The following is a 13,629-nucleotide window of genomic DNA, read 5'->3' as shown; positions in this document are numbered from 1 at the left end:
TCTTCCAAATTGGCAATGACCCCAAGCATACTTCCAAAGTTGTGGCAAAATGGCTTAAGGACAACAAAGTCAAGGTATTGGAGTGACCATCACAATGGCCTGATCTCAATGTAGATAGCTAGCTATATTCGTAAACACAATAGCCTACATTTTAGCATAAGTGACAAAACTTAAATTAAGAAACAGTAGCCTATCTACTCTATTTAACTTGGTAGCTAGCTACCATGATGATGATCCAGTTCAATTATTCAGACCATGCAGTGCCATGATCCTATAGCGCTATAAATAGTACGACAAATTCATGATATTGTAATGACCTGACTAGATCATAAATGAACAATTGTCCAGACAGAGGCTTGAGTTTGCGAATTGACGGTTTATTAAACCAACTTTACACAGGCTACTGTTTGGGCCGTAGCACACGCCAAATAGATGACAGATAACCCACAAGCCAATCGTGACCTTCTCTTGTGAAGCCCAGACGTAAGAGAGAGAGAACAAAGGCTAAACCTGGTCTTAACTTCCAATGCTCCATCCCCCTGCCCAACCCCCCTCCACGCCACTCCGCCAACCACCAGGATGCCCGGCATCAGAACATTCCAGGCATTCCCGTGATTGGCAGATAGCAGGTTGATTGACATGTCGGACCCCGCGAACACTGGGTACTGGTCAGTACAACACAACCACCTCCTAGCCTAACACATAACACACAGCTGTCTGTGCGGGTCGCTACACAGCCCCCCCACCACAAAGTCCCTCGTCCCCGAGGGAACAAACAAAGTCTTTGAAGCGACCCGGAGGTCTCCTTTGCCTGCGTGGCCGTGATGGTCGCAGAGTGCCCCTCTGGGAACCAGGGGATGAAGGCAGGGATATGGGGGACAAGGAAGCGGGAACGGGTAATACAGTCCGTGGCTCTGGGGAACCACGCGGTGACACAGGGGGGGAGACAGGGGGAGTGGGCTGTCTGGAGCCTTGTCTGCGGCACCTGGGGGTGGGTGCCTGGAGAATGTCATTGCCAGAGAGGGGAATTGTGGGGGTTCCTGGGGTTTGGGGAGAAGAGGCCCCTCTGTATGGGGCTAACCTGTCCCGGTGCAGTGCCACCTTTCTCCCCCTGGGAGGAAGCTGCACCCGGTAAACAACCTCCCCTACCCTCTCCAGGACACTGCAGGGTCCCACCCAGTGACTGTCCAACTTGGGGCATCTGCCTTTTTTCCTTAAGGGGCTGTAGACCCAGACCAGCTCCCCAGCCACAAAGTGCCTTCCCCGGGTGTGCACGTCATAGTTCCTTTTCTGCCTCACACCTGCATTCACCAGCTGCTCTCTGGCGAAGGTGTGGGCTGTCTCCAGGCGGTCCTGGAGTCTCCGGGCATACTCCGGCCCCGGAGGAACATGAGGGCTATCCAGGGGCCGACCAAACGCCATCTCCGCAGGGGTGCGGATCTCTCTCCCCAGCATGAGGAGGGCAGGCGTGCAGGAGGTGGAGTCTTGGACAGCGGAGCGGCATGCCATGAGGACCATAGGCAGGTGCTTGTCCCAGTCACGCTGGTGTTTGGAAGAGACGATGGCCAGCTGCTGTCCAAGTGTTTTGTTGAAGCGCTCTACAAGGCCATCACTTTGAGGATGGAGAGGAGTAGTGCGGGTCTTGTGCATACCCAGCCTCTCACACATGGTGGCGAACACACGGGACTCAAAGTTTCTGCCCTGGTCGCTGTGGATGGACTCTGCAGCTCCAAACCTGCTGAACATCCCCGCTGTCAGGGCGTCGACGATGGTCTCTGCCTCCTGGTCAGGCAGAGCATAGGCCTCGGGCCATTTTGTGAAATAGTCCATGGCCGTGAGCACCCAGCGGTTTCCACTGTCTGTGGTGGGGAACGGCCCAACTACATCCACTCCCACCCTCTCCATGGGAGCCCCCACTGGGAACTGTTGGAGCTGAGCATGAGAGCGGCCTGGGGGGCCCTTTCTCGCTGTGCAGTTGTCACAGCGGCGACAAAAGTCCTCCACATCCCTCTTGTGCTGCCCCCAGTAAAAGCCCTGACGGAGACGGCGCAGTGTTTTTGTGACCCCAAAGTGTCCAGTCCCCACCCCCCCATGAGTACTCTGGAGCACAGCCTCCCGCAATGCTTTTGGGACCACCACCTGCCACCTCTCCTCTCCCGTAGCTGACTCCTTCCATGCCCGCTGTAGCACGCCATCAGCCAGCCGCAGTCTCTCAAACTTCGACCACAACCCTTTGGTCGCGAGTGAGAGCGCTGTCACCTCTTCCCATGGTGGCCTCACCTGCGCCTCTACCCACTGTAGCACTGGCTGTAGGTCTGTGTCCCGTCCCTGCTGCTGCCGCCATTCAGCCACGTCGACAGTCTGCAGCTCACAGCAGACAGGCCCGCTCGCCCGACACACTGTGGCACAGACACCCTCCTCTGCACGCAGCTCTCTCTCCCGTCCCTCTCTCCGTTCACAGTGGCGGCAGCCGTCTGCAGTACAGGGCCGACGGGACATGGCGTCGGCGTTGGAGTGGCGTGCCCCTGCCCTGTGCACCACCGTGAAGTCATACGGCTGAAGCTCCTCCAACCAGCGTGCCACCTGCCCCTCTGGCTCTCTGAAAGACATGAGCCACTGGAGAGCAGAGTGGTCAGTCCTTACAGTAAAGGGCAGACCACCCAGGTAGTACTTGAAGTGTTTGACGGAAGCCACAACAGCCAAGAGCTCCCGCCGGGTGACACAGTAGCGGCGCTCATGTTTGTCAAATGTTTTGCTGAAGTACGCCACCACTCTCTCCCCCTCTGGCCCCACCTGGGCCAGCACCCCACCCATGCCCACATTGCTCGCGTCTGTGTCCAGGATAAAGGGCAAGGTGAGGTCAGGGGGGGCGAGCACGGGGGCCTCGATCAGTGCACGTTTGAGGGTGTTGAACGCCTCCTCACACTCCACTGTCCAAGTGAAAGCCTTGTCCTTCGGCAGCAGGCGGTTCAGTGGAGCAGCAACGCTTGAGAAGCCCCGTACAAACCTCCTGTAGTACGAGGCCAGGCCCAGGAAGCTCTTCAGCTGACGCTGGTCGGTGGGGGTGGGCCAGTCTCTGACAGCCCCTACCTTGTCCTCCATGGTGCTGATCCCCTCCTTCCCCACTCGGTGGCCCAAGAAGGACACCTCTCTCCTCATGAAGTGGCACTTCTCGGGGTGGAGCTTCAGACCTGCGGCAGCCACCCTCTCCAGCACACGCCGTAGCGCCCCCAGGGCTGACTGGAAGGAGCTGCCATGGGCCAGGATGTCATCGAGGTATACCAGACACTGCTGTCGGGGGATGCCATCCAGCACCCTGTCCATCAAACGCTCAAAAGTAGCTGGAGCGTTGCACAGGCCAAAGCACAGGACCTTGAACTGCCAGTGTCCTCTGTTAGTGGAGAACGCAGTTTTGGCTCTGGCCTCTGGGGAGAGGGGCACCTGCCAGTAGCCACTGCGGAGGTCTAGTGAGGAGAACCAGGAGGACCCCCTAACCAGGTCCAGCGACTCATCGATACGTGGTATGGGGTATGAGTCCTTCCTAGTTACCTCATTCAGCCGCCTGTAGTCCGCACAGAACCTCAGCTTACCCCCCTTCTTCGGAACCATGACGACTGGCGCCGCCCAGGGGCTGTCTGAGGGCTCAATGAAGTCTGCCCGCTGCATCTCCAACACAGCCTTGTCTGCCGCCTCCTGGCGTGCCAGCGGGATACGGCGGGGACGCATCTTGATGGGTCGAGCATCACCTGTGTCGATCTCATGCTGCACCAGATGAGTCTGACCCACCTCTTCCTCACTCAACGCAAAGCTGTCTCTGAATTCAAACAGCAACTGCCACAACCGTTCCTGCTGCTCGGGGTCAAGACCAACACAGTTCCTCCCCCATATCTCCCTCACTGCAGACAGTGTCCTCTCCTCTCCCATCTGGGGCAGCTGGGCTGGGGGGGGCGCGGCCCGGGCTCACAGAGGGCTGTGTCATGGAGGTAGCTGGGGGAATGTAACACACCGCCGTAGGTGACAGGGGGACTGGGGAAAAGTCACACACAGCTGTGGGGGAGGGGGGGCAGCCATGAGTCTCTGCTGCTTTAACTGTTGGAGTAAAGGGTTTGTTGGGTTGAGTGAATGTGACATTAGGGGGGGCCATGGTGACTTCCGGTCCTCCCTGGAAGCTCAGTGTGCCCCTATTTAGGTCTAACTGGCAGCCTGTGCTCCTAAGAAAGTCCAACCCCAGGATACAAGGGTCCTGCACAGCCGCCACCCACACAGGATGACGCACAGTCCTGCCCCCTACTGTCAGAGTCATTATTCCCTTCCCTTTCATGGGTGCCAGCTCACCTGTGACTGTGCGGAGCTGCACAGTTGTAGGCTCACACTGAGTCCAACCTGGCACAATATCTGGCCTCACCAGGGTTACTGTGGACCCAGTGTCCACCAGGGCGGAGCAGGGCACCCCCTCCACAGTGACAGGGACATGACAAAAGTCCCCAACACAGGTCCGGCCCACCACAACAACAGGCTCCATCCGCTTGCCCTCGTCTGCTTCTGGGGGAAGTGGAGCCTTGCTTCCCCGTCTGTGCCGGTGGGCTCCTCCTGAAGATGATGGTGGTTGGGATAGAAAGCCAGGGGTCCGCACTACCCGGTCTATGCGGACCCCGAGCCGTTTCCCTGAGCTCTGGGGGACATGGGGCAATCTCGGCGCAGATGGCCTGGCTGGCCACAACCCCAGCAGACCCTGGGACCAGGGCGTGTGTTTCGTGCCGCCTGTAGCGACACAGCACGAATGAGTTCTGTCATTTCGGCCACCCATGCAGGCTTTTCCGGCTCCGGGCTGCTCTGCCCCCCAGCTCGCACAGAGGGTGTGTCTCCCTGCACCCCCACCAAAGCCCCAGCTGAAGCCCCAGCCCACACCAGCTCCCTCTCCAAAGCCATCTCCAAGGCTGTCTGCAATGACTCAGGATGAGCCAGCTGGGTCTGTATGCGCAGCTCCGTAGGAGAGAGCGCCTGTATGAACTGGTCCCGTGCTAGCTCGCTCTGCACGGAGGGGGGCATGTGAGCATATGCCCGCCGAGAGAGGCTCTCAATGTCATTAGCTAGCACCCGTAGAGGCTCTCCAGGCTGCCTGCGTCTATTACTCAGTTCGGAGCGCAGTAGCCCGGGCTGTACACACTGTCCATAGCGCCTCCTCAGTGCTCCCACTAAAGCACCATAATCATGTCTGTCCTCGGGGCTAATCAATATCAAACAGGCCAGAGCTTCATCCGTGAGGCATAAAGCCAACTGCAGTGCCCTTTCTTCATCCGACCACCCCCTAAAATGAGCTAACAGTTCAAACTGAGCATGAAAAGCTTCCCAATCCGCCTTACCGGAATACTTCGGGGTCTTAACAGATACGGACGCAGCCGGGAACTGGGCGCCGCCATGTTTGTTTACATCCTGAGCCCCAGATTCCTCGTCACGCCGCGTCGACGTCACCACTTCGGTCCGCCCACCAGAATCCGCGCGAAATACAGTCGACGAAGCACTCATGCCCGCTTCAGCCGCCATCGCTCTAACGTCCTCCCTCAAGCGGCCTCTGCGCTCCGACGCCCTGGCGATCTCCTCAGCCAGAACCCCCGACGTCCATTCACACGCACCTCTTTGGCCATAATCGTCCCCTACCTCCACCTTCACTTTCGGATTCCCTCGAAGCATTTTCAATCCCCGTTCTCACCTACGGTAGCTAGCCACATAAGTCAGCTAGCTAGCTGGCTAACTTGTATCAACGTTTTCACTTCTGACACCAATGTAATGACCTGACTAGATCATAAATGAACAATTGTCCAGACAGAGGCTTGAGTTTGCGAATTGACGGTTTATTAAACCAACTTTACACAGGCTACTGTTTGGGCCGTAGCACACGCCAAATAGATGACAGATAACCCACAAGCCAATCGTGACCTTCTCTTGTGAAGCCCAGACGTAAGAGAGAGAGAACAAAGGCTAAACCTGGTCTTAACTTCCAATGCTCCATCCCCCTGCCCAACCCCCCTCCACGCCACTCCGCCAACCACCAGGATGCCCGGCATCAGAACATTCCAGGCATTCCCGTGATTGGCAGATAGCAGGTTGATTGACATGTCGGACCCCGCGAACACTGGGTACTGGTCAGTACAACACAACCACCTCCTAGCCTAACACATAACACACAGCTGTCTGTGCGGGTCGCTACAATATTAAAAATAAACATTTACATTTGGATATTCGTAAATGTGTATTAATATGAATTTGGCGTACTATTTATATTATAGGGCTAGCCAATGACAAAACTATCCAGTGAGCTAACGTTAAATCCAGCAAGCAAAAACCAAAACAACAACAAAATACCCCTAACGTTAGTCTCGGGCGGCGATTGAGTTGATAGCCCAAAATGTGTAAATTTAGCCAAATCATTTCCATGCAAATGTTTATGACGATGGTATTTCAAACAATGGCCATACTTAAGACATAAAATATCTTACCTGGAATTTCCAAATTCCTTTGCATTCCCTCAAAACGAGGAATTTACATATTAATTGTAGAAGAATTTGGTGGACTACAGAAAGTTAGAGGACAATTACGTCATTGCTTGTAGTTACGGAGAGTCAGATGCACCATACTAACAAAAAAAGAAGAAAAATATGTACCAAACTAAACAAGTCATCCACGCTGCCATCTAGGCCTACGCCAGGTGGCAGCATCATCCCTGTTGCTCACATCGAGGTGTATAGAAGTTTCCTCTCTGATCTGAGGGGAAACTTATATACATTCAACATCTTTATTTTGAAGCAAGAACAGCAATGGCAGATTCGTTTTTATTATTTTCAGCATTGAGAAAGGATAGGCATATGTAGCCTACTGTTTCCGTTCAAGCTGTGGTTTTCGAGAATAATTGCTATTGCTCTTGACAAAACATTGTGAATAATAAATACATAAACCTTTCAAATTGGTGTGTGTTTGGGGGGAGGGGGGATATTCCATGCCAATTCACTGTCATTGCTGTTCTATCAAAACCTGTTGGTAATGTCCTAGTGATGATAGCTCCTGAATCTCACTGCCCGCACTCTCTCAGAGAGAGCCCAACTGTTGGTGCGCACAGAAAATCGTTATTTCAACCTCACAGGCAACTGACGTATATTCCATCACTGGTATAAATATACGGTTTCGTCAGTCTTCACCCCCGGCACAGGGAGTGTATGCAATGCTATGCGAAGGGCGCAAAGAATCCAACTCAGATCACCAAATGTTCTCCAAGGATGGAGCTCTGTTGCGCACTGGAACTGACACGTAGTAACTGAGGAGCGCTTCCTTTTTCATCAACATGGAGGAAAGCAACAACACGACGGCCGCATGGTTTCCATTTGATTTTCAAAACGAAACCTCGACAGCTGATGCAGAGGTGAAACTAAGTTCCCAAATCGTCACGTCCTTTCTTCTTGCCGTGCTTATCCTCTGTGCCGTATTTGGGAACGCGTGTGTGGTTGCAGCTATCGCCCTGGAGAGAAATCTTCAGAATGTAGGGAACTATCTGATCGGGTCTCTGGCCGTGACTGATCTGATGGTATCGGTTCTGGTGTTGCCCATGGCGGCCCTTTACCAAGTCTTAAACAGGTGGACTCTCGGACAGGTACCATGTGACATTTTCATCTCTTTAGATGTGTTATGTTGTACATCATCTATACTGCACCTTTGCGCCATCGCCTTGGACAGGTACTGGGCCATTACCGAACCTATAGAGTATATGAAGAAGAGGACGCCCAGAAGAGCGGCGGTTCTGATCAGTGTCACTTGGTTTGTCGGGTTTTCCATCTCTGTTCCACCCATGTTGATCATGCGTTCCCAGCCGAGTAGTAAAGCGGAGGACATAGCAAACCCCGAGCAGTGCATGATAAGTCGAGACCCCTGGTACACAATCTACTCGACATTCGGCGCGTTCTACATTCCGTTGATACTCATGTTGGTCTTATATGGACGGATATTCAAAGCCGCCAGGTTTAGAATCAGGAGAACAGTGCGTAAAACAGAGAAAAAGAAAGTGTCTGATTCTTGTTTGGCACTGTCCCCTGCTCTTTTCCACAAGAGGACCAACGGGGACCCGAGTAAAAGCTGGAAGAGGAGCGTGGAGCCCAAACCAACCCCCTGCGTAAACGGTGCGGTCAAGCACGGCGAGTTGTTGGAGATCATCGAGGTTCACAGCAACTCAAAAAACAACCTGCCACTCCCCAACAACCCCAATTCCGAGCCGCTCTTTGAGAGCAGACAAGATAAGAACATGGAGGCAAAGAGAAAGATGGCCATGGCCAGAGAGCGCAAGACCGTGAAGACGCTGGGTATAATTATGGGCACTTTTATCTTTTGCTGGTTGCCTTTCTTTATTGTCGCCCTGGTAATGCCCTTTTGCCAGTCGTGCCAAATGCCAAAGTGGCTCGAGGACGTCATTAACTGGCTCGGGTACTCCAACTCTCTACTGAACCCCATCATTTACGCATATTTCAACAAAGACTTCCAAAGTGCCTTTAAGAAAATAATAAAATGTCACTACTGCAAAACATAAGCATAATACATAATCCGTTGATGATGTAAAACGGTTGACTGCAGACTTGGGACTGATGTATGCAGAAGACAAATCTTACAACCATTTCAGTAGCATTAGTCAGTCAAATATGAGTCTACTGAAAGGTGGAAGAGTTGATAGTAATGTTGTCTCATAAAAATAATTGTATTATTATTAATATTATACCAGGAGTTTTTTACGAAGCTGTATAAACAGGTTTGCAGGATGTCCGAGCTGATCACTCATACCCATGTCAAACATGCTTTGTAGTGTTCAATAAACCATGTCCTATTTCAGAATCTTCTGTACTTCTGTGTTGATTTGTGTGCTTACTTGGAGCTTTGTATAATCTCTTAGGCATTTGCCATAGCATTTTTAGGGGAAATTAGTTATTTGTGTTGAGTCACCTACATTTACAAATCTATCAGCAATAGAAAGCATTATGGAAGTATAAGCATCATTTCGTTTTTCTTGTAGGAATAATTGTGTATAGAGATATACCCAAATCAGCCCACAGCAAAGAATCACTTTTTTTCACAACACACTGGTGGATGAGCTAATCACAGAAATCACCAGTAACATCCCTGAACTACTTACACACACAACAAATTATAGGCAACATGATCAGATATGAAAATAAGAAAAAAATCTAACGCGTAATGTTGATATCCATCACTGACGTGCTAATTGTCTATCCTAGTATGAATAATTTCAGGAAGTTCAAATTGTATTTTGCAATTGAGGCATGTCACAGGGATATAAAAAAAAAGAATGCAAAGGAATTCAAAACTAGTGACAGCAAGTCAAAGTTGAAAGCTCCACAATAACAAGTTTTAAAAACCAATAACCTAGTAAGCCGATGACACTCCCCTACTATAATGTGTGTGTGTGTGTGTGTGCACGTGCGCGTGTGTATGTGTGTGCGCGCGCTGATATGAATGGTGGACATACACTACCATTCAAAAGTTTGCGGTCACTTAGAAATGTCCTTGTTTTTGAAAGAAAAGCAATTTTTTTGTCCATTAAAATAACATCAAATTGAAACAGACGCCTCACAACTCCTCAACTGGCAGCTTCATTAAATAAACCCACAAACACCAGTCTCAACGTCAACAGTGAAGAGGCGACAACGGGATACTGGCCTTCTAGGCAGAGTTCCTCTGTCCAGTGTCTGTGTTCTTTTGCCCATCTTAATCTTTTTTATTTGTATTGTCCAGTCTGAAATATGACTTTTTCTTTGCAACTCTGCCTAGAAGGCCAGCATCCCGGAGTCCCCTCTTCACTGTTGACATTGAGACTGGTGGTTTGCAGGTATTATTTCATGAAGCTGCCAGTTGAGGACTTATGAGGCGTCTGTTTCTCAAACTAGACACTCTAATGTACTTGTCCTCTTGCTCAGTTGTGCCCCGGGGCATCCCACTCCCACTCCACTTCTATTCTGGTTAGAGCCAGTTTGCGCTGTTCTGTGAAGGGAGTAGTGCATAGCGTTGTACGAGATCTTCAGTTTCTTGGCAATTTCTTGCCTTAATTTCTTAGAACAAGAATAGACTGACGAGTTTCAGAAGAAAGTATTTTTTTCTGGCCATTTTGAGCCTGTAATCGAACACAAATTCTAATGCTCCAGATACTCAACTAGTCTAAAGAAGGTCAGTTTTATGGCTTCTTTAATCAGAACAACAGTTTTCAGGTGTGCTAACATAATTGCAAAAGGGTTTTCTAATGATCAATTAGCCTTTTAAAATGATAAACTTGGATTAGCTAACACAACGTGCCATTGGAACACAGGAGTAATGGTTGCTGATAATGGGCCTCTGTTTATGGAATATCTACATAGGCGTACAATCATCCGTTTCCAGCTACAATAGTCATATACAACATTAACAATGTCTACACTGTATTTCTGATCAATCTGATGTTATTTTAATGGACAAAAATGTGCTTTTCTTTAAAGAACAAGGACATTTCTAAATGACCCCAAACTTTTGAATGGTAGTGTATGTATATTTTTTAATTACACCTGCACTCTGTGGGTTCATTAGAGAGAGTCAGAAAGAAAGAACGAGAGAGTGAGAGAGAGAGAGTGTGTGCACTGAACAGAAATGATGAGGAGAAGAGAGAGAGAGAGAGAGAGAGAGAGAGAGAGAGAGAGGATCTAGTATGGTGCGATGTGTATGTTGGAGTGTTTGTGATCTGATCACTGCTATAAAACAAGATGCTAGCTTGATTGATTGTGTCATTATGCATCTGGAAGCCATTGTATGGTCTGTAGTGGGGCATTAGCATAGCAACAAAGATGGGCTATTTGCACAGCGTAGGAGACCAATTCAACTCAGCACAGGGCTTTTCACACACCGACAGACCCACACACATGTCCCTCTGTGTGATTTTCAGCAAATCTCCGGAGGGTGAAGGAGTCCACCCATGCAAAGGGTATCCTATCTTACATTTTAAATGTAAACTGTATTCTAATCATATACAGACCTAACTTTCACCATGAACCTGATTAATTTAACACTGGCATTACATATAAAATCCTCTTTTGTGTTGGTTTTCAAAGGGATACAATATAACTGGCCAGTGTGCCCCATGGAGCATGTCACGCTGTTTCCTTCAGCAACCCCGGCAATCCTTCCCACACAAGCTAGACCCAATAAAGACTACTCAATAGAAAAAGAGGATGGAGAGCTGCGTCGCCATAGCGACTCTCAGGGCCTTCAAACTCTAGGTTTGAGGGGCAATTATCTGATCAAAGGACGTCTAGAAAACAGGAATACAGAGGGCCCACGTGGGGCCCCACAGCTGGCCAGACACCACCTTCCTGAGGAGCCCCATTTTGTTTTTACAGCCCTGAGTACCACAGTTGGGGAATTTTAAACATTGTTAAAGACTACAACTTGGGCCCAAAGTTGTTCCTGCTCTGATTGGAAAAATAAGGAAATCTCCTGGCCCTATAACCATATCCAAGGCCCACTCCTCGCAACAATCATCCACCTACATTTGTCCCATCGCATCCACTCTCCTCTTATTCTCCAACAAAGCACAGTGTTTGTCTAAGGGTCTACTTGGGGTGCAAATAGCCAGAGATCATTTCAGACAGACAGAACCATGATGGAGAATGAATCATAAAGCTGCCATTCAGATTCCTTTGCAATCTCCAGTGCACTCCTCACTAAATCACTGTGCGGATTGGAGAACATGAGAACATCATCCATGTGCACTTGAGCTGCTCAGTTATGCTTCCTCCGTGGCAGTGAAGAACAGCCCCCGGTGTTCTTCTGTCAGTACCATTAGGTTCCAGTCCTTCAACTAAACCTATAAACTGGCAGAAGAAGAATTGGTTTCCGTTTTGGTCTCTGCTTGCTAGTCCTTACACAATAGCTTACAGTATATGAAAATATACTGTATAAGTACATGATGAAATAAGGTACTCCTGAGTTAGTTACTCATAGATGAAAAAGAGAAATACATACAGTATATATCCATTTCTGTCCCTCATTCTTTCTCTACTCTCTTTCTCTATGTCACCTCCCACCCCTGATTAAAGCTCACACCAGTGATGCACTTTGTAGGAGCAGGAAACAGATGAACACTTGACATTAAACAGAAGCTCATTGTTTGTAGTGTTGCTGTTTGTACCTTCGGCAGGTGCTGTCATTCAGCATTCTGCAGCATTCTGCAGGGGCTGCTCCCACTCACCTGTGGTCTGTAGAGAACAATGGGACAGGAAGATTAAAGATGACGACACATACATCAGAGAAGAAGAGGGCACACATACGCACACAAACAGGTGTAAAAAAAAGTGTGTGTTATTTGATTTATTCGATACAGGTCTTAAGACAATTCACATTGGCATATTATGGTTATGGGTACTATTCACAAGGGGTTTGTCATCTATTTAGAAACACTGAGGAAATTCAATGAGGGAATTGACTACTAGCACATAAAACAAAGTGGGCCATCTCCCCGCCATCAGCCAAAAGGCACATCTACTGTTCTTTTCATTTATCTTTCCTCTTTCAATTTCTGTCTCTCTCTGACCACCTGAGGCGGGGAAGGTGCTGGAAAGGTATTAGAAAAGGGATGATAAGGTGGGATAAGGTAAGGTGGGACAACGTGAACAGGGTTGGGGGGAAACGGCGAAAGCACAAAAGAGTGACGAAAAAGGCAAAGGTGCAGAATGAGAGAACATGAGCAATCCTCTCCTTAAAGCCATTACCTGTTCCTCCCCAGCTTGACACTGACAGCCAACATTGACATTCAACTGACTGAACAGAAGGAGAAAGATGATTCTGATGCACAATGAGACACAATAGCACACATGTATATTCAAATGCACAACAGACATATGGTCAGACGGATAGACACATAGATGGACTTTCCATCTATCAATTCATCAGATTGATATGTAACGTGCCAACACACTCTATCATGTGTTGCAGGTTGGTATTTATTGTCATGAATCTTGCTGTGGAGGCAGCTCTGCAGTGGTCATTAGCTGGCAAAGCCATAGTCATAAAATCTGATTTTTAAACCTAACCACACTACTAACCCTAATGCCTAACCCTAAATTAAGACCAAAAAGCAAATTTTTGTTTTCATACATTTTTACAATATAGACAATTTTGACTTTGCAGCTGGCCCACCTGACAGAAAACGCTCAGTTCTGCCTCCAAGGAAAAGATTCATGCCAATAAACGTTAACCTGCTCATTTGTTACCCTCCCCTCACCCCCCAGTTTCCAGTCACAATAAGGAAGGGATCATAACAGTCAGACAGCTTGTCTATGACATTCTACCGGCTTCCTGAATAAGCTAGGCAGACCCCTTTATGTCCCAGATCCAATACTATATATACAAAAAGCTTGTAAGTCTCTGAAGCTGACACTGCTGCTTGTAAAAGATCAACAGGACAAGCCCAACACAGAGTTAGCCAAGCCAATCCTCACTAATGACAAACAAGTTCATTTTCTTGTACTCTGTCCTTTCCCTTTCACAAGGGAGAAACTAATAGTCTGGCTCATGGACTATATGAAATGCACATACAGATATGGCTTTGCCTAT

At 49.1% G+C, this 13,629-nt stretch overlaps 1 protein-coding gene across 1 annotated transcript; it reads left to right on the top strand.

Moving 5' to 3' along the window:
* The first annotated feature begins 7,076 nt into the window (after positions 1–7,076).
* Positions 7,077–8,838, top strand: LOC139552250 (5-hydroxytryptamine receptor 1A-beta-like). Its single transcript, XM_071363792.1, has one exon. It carries the CDS (start codon positions 7,337–7,339, stop codon positions 8,567–8,569), a length of 1,233 nt encoding a protein of 410 aa, XP_071219893.1. The 5' UTR covers positions 7,077–7,336; the 3' UTR covers positions 8,570–8,838.
* Positions 8,839–13,629: the final 4,791 nt, after the last annotated feature.

The sequence above is a fragment of the Salvelinus alpinus genome, chromosome 24 (genome assembly GCF_045679555.1).
Source record: "Salvelinus alpinus chromosome 24, SLU_Salpinus.1, whole genome shotgun sequence".
NCBI classification, from domain to species: Eukaryota; Metazoa; Chordata; class Actinopteri; order Salmoniformes; family Salmonidae; genus Salvelinus; species Salvelinus alpinus.
This window is presented reverse-complemented; position numbering and strand designations above follow the sequence as displayed.

Excerpts from the sequence above, each read along its gene's own strand:
- LOC139552250 (XM_071363792.1), top strand. The coding sequence starts at position 7,337 with ATGGAGGAAAGCAACAACACGACGGCCGCATGGTTTCCATTTGATTTT.